This window comes from Macrobrachium rosenbergii, chromosome 43 (genome assembly GCF_040412425.1).
Source record: "Macrobrachium rosenbergii isolate ZJJX-2024 chromosome 43, ASM4041242v1, whole genome shotgun sequence".
NCBI classification, from domain to species: Eukaryota; Metazoa; Arthropoda; class Malacostraca; order Decapoda; family Palaemonidae; genus Macrobrachium; species Macrobrachium rosenbergii.
The window spans coordinates 23,239,480-23,242,477 of NC_089783.1; the positions used below are offsets into that span (position 1 = coordinate 23,239,480).

Genomic DNA, 2,998 nt, shown 5'->3' on the forward strand with positions numbered 1-2,998 from the left:
TCTGTAATATACAAAATAGACAAGGACAAATATGGATTGGTAATGAATGTAGTTACATAGAAAAAATAGGGCTGATTATCCTGACCTAGGGTCAGGCGAAAAGGCACTGTAGAAAACGGGAGGTTCTTCACAGAAAACCCGTTTAGCAGGGACTTTACAATACTCCCCCCCCACCAGACATAGGTAATGTCTGATCAGGGCAAGTATCTGCAGGGGCGGTGGAGAGTGCCGCGGCTCCTTGACGTTAGGTGGGGGGTGCGTTCGACTGGTGTGTTGCGTGTGGGAGTGGTTGGTAGTTCCCCTGCCTGGGCCCGGGCTTTTCCAGGGGCGCCCACTCGACTTCCTTGCGAGCGGGGTGGGTGGATGGGGCGACATCTCCTGTGGGGGCCCCCTGGGGAGTGCCGCCAACGTCCTCCTCCAGGATTGCGGGCTTGAGGCGGTCTACTGACACCCCGTCGTCCTTCCTGTGGATGGCCACCTGGAAAGCCTTTTTGTTTCTCTCCAGCACGAGGAAAGGCCCCCTGTAGGGTCTTGTTAAGGGCAGGCGGACGGCATCGTTCCTGATGAAGATGTGGGTGGTGGAGGACAGACCAGGAGGCATGAAGGGGGATGTCCTGTTGGTATACGTCCGCTGGCAGGGGGCGAACTTTCCGACCCTGTCGTGGTGCCTCTGTGCTGTTAGGTTGTCCCGGTCCTGCGTGATGAGTTCGCCCGGGACAACGAGGGACTCCCTGTAGACTTTTCCTGCTGCGGACGGGTCGCCGTTGGCTCTGGGGGCGGTCCTCAAACCAAGGAGGACCCAGGGCACCTGATACTTCCAATTGTCGGTGGTGCAACGAGCCATGAGGGACGCCTTCAGGGACCTGCAGAACCTTTCCACCAATCCGTTGGCTGCGGGGTTGTAGGTGGTGGTGCTGTGGTGAGTGGTCCCCAGCAGGCGTGCTAGGGCAGTCCACAGCTCGGACAGGAAAGCTGGACCCCTGTCTGTAGTTATGTGGTCCAGGACACCGAACCGGCTGATCCAGCTGGAGAGGAGGGCCTCGACGCATGCACTGGCAGTGGCTTCTTCCATGGGAGTCGCCTGGGGCCACCTGGTGGAGCGGTTGACGACTATCAGAAGGTATCTGGCTCCTCCTGATGGGAGAAGAGGACCCACAACGTCGACGTGGATGTGCCCGAACTGTCTTCCCGGCTGAGGAAAGTCGCCCACCCCCGACTCGGTGTGATGCCCTACTTTGCTGGTCTGGCACTGAATGCACTGCCTCGCCCAGGCCGTTGTGTTCTTCCGTATGCCATGCCAGACAAACTTCTCTGCCAGCAGCTTGGCCGTCGTCCTGCCGGAGGGGTGGGACAGTCCGTGGATGATGTTGAAGACCAGATGTTGGTGGGAGGTGGGCACCAGTGGGCGGGGGTGGCCAGTGCTGATGTCGCTCAGCAGTGTTGGCCCCCCAGGAGTGAGGGGCCCGTCCTTCCACTTCAGTGACGTGGTGGCGGTGCGGTAAGCTGGAATCTCTGGGCCGGTGGCTTGTTCTGGGCGAGGTCCTTGTAGTTGATCCCGAGCTGCACTGTGTTGAGTTCAATTCTCGAGAGGGCGTCTGCTACAGGGTTCTTCCTTCCAGGGAGGTATTTGATGGTGCTGGTGAACTCCGGATGGCCGTGAGGTGTCGCTGCTGCCTGGAGGACCATGCATCCCCCATCTTGGTGAAGGTGTGGACCAGCGGCTGGTGGTCCATCCAAATTGTGAAGGGCGTACCCTGTAGGAGGAGCTTGAAGTGGCACACTGCCTGGTACACCGCGAAGGGTTCCCTGTCGAAAGTGCTGTAGCGGGAATCGGTGGGGCTGAGCTTCCTGCTGAAGAAGGCGATGGGCTGAGGGGCTCCGTTGACGACCTGCTCTAGGACGGCCCCACAGGCGACGTTGCTGGCGTCCGTTGTTAGCTGGAGGGGGGCGCTGGGGTCCTGGTGGGCCAAGGCTGTTGCCTTGGCGAGGGCGGCCTTTGTCAGGGAGAAGGCCCGCTGCTGGTTGGGGCCCCACACTAAGGACTTAGGATGGCCCTTCAGGATCTCCATCAGGGGGGCCATGGTGTGCGCGACCCCGGGGATGAACCTCCCGTAGTAGCTGACCATCCCGAGGAATTCTTGTACACCCCTGACGGAGGTAGGGGTGGGGAACCAGACAACGGCCTCAACCTTCGATGCAAATGGGCGGACACCTTCCGGGGATATCTTGTGGCCCAGGAAGTCAACTCTTTCGATGCCGAAGGTGCACTTGTCGAACCTGACGACGAGGCTGTTCTCCTGCAGGTGCTGCAGGACCTTCCGGATGTGCTGCAGGTGTTCTTTGTGGGACCTGGAAAAAATTAGGATGTGGTCAACGTAGCAGACACAGAAGTTCAAGTCCCGCAGGATGCTGTCCATCAGTCTCTGGAAAGTCGCCCCTGTGTTCCTCAGTCCGAAGGTGGAGAAGGTGAAGACGTAGGACCCAAAGGGCGTGATGATGGCAGTTTTGGGAATGTCTTCTGGAGCTACTGGTACCTGAAAATAGGACTTTAACAGATCTAATTTTGAAAATATTTTGGCCCTGTGGAAAGAGGCCATGAGGTCTTGATTATTCGGGAGGGAGTAGTGATCTGGTCCCGTAGCGAGGTTGAGCCACCTGTAGTCACCGCAGGGTCTCCAGGAACCGTGCGGTTTCTGCACCATGTGAAGGGGAGAGGCCCACGGGCTGGGGGCCTTTCTGCATATGCCTATACGCTCCATTTTGGCGAAAGCATTCTTGGCCTCCTGAAGGCACTGAGGGGGAAGCCTCTGGAACTTTGTGTGCATCGGGGGCCCCCTCATCTTGATGTGGAGGTAAATTCCGTGCTTGGTGGGGGCTCCGAGCACCTGATGAAGTTCGGGCTTGAACACCTCAGGAAATTCTTTCAGGAAGGAGGCATACAGGTGGGGAGCGACAGAACATACTGTGGGTGCACTGGGGCCCGACGCCAGGGGCAGGG

The 2,998-nt window shown here is 58.7% G+C and overlaps 1 protein-coding gene across 1 annotated transcript; it reads right to left on the reverse strand.

Annotated features, from left to right (window-relative positions):
• Window positions 1-244: 244 nt before the first annotated feature.
• LOC136829029 (uncharacterized) lies at window positions 245-844 on the reverse strand. Its single transcript, XM_067087417.1, has one exon. The coding sequence runs from the start codon at window positions 842-844 to the stop codon at window positions 245-247; it is 600 nt and encodes a 199-aa protein (XP_066943518.1).
• Window positions 845-2,998: the final 2,154 nt, after the last annotated feature.

Coding starts and splice junctions, on each gene's coding strand:
- LOC136829029 (XM_067087417.1), bottom strand. CDS start 844: ATGGCTCGTTGCACCACCGACAATTGGAAGTATCAGGTGCCCTGGGTC.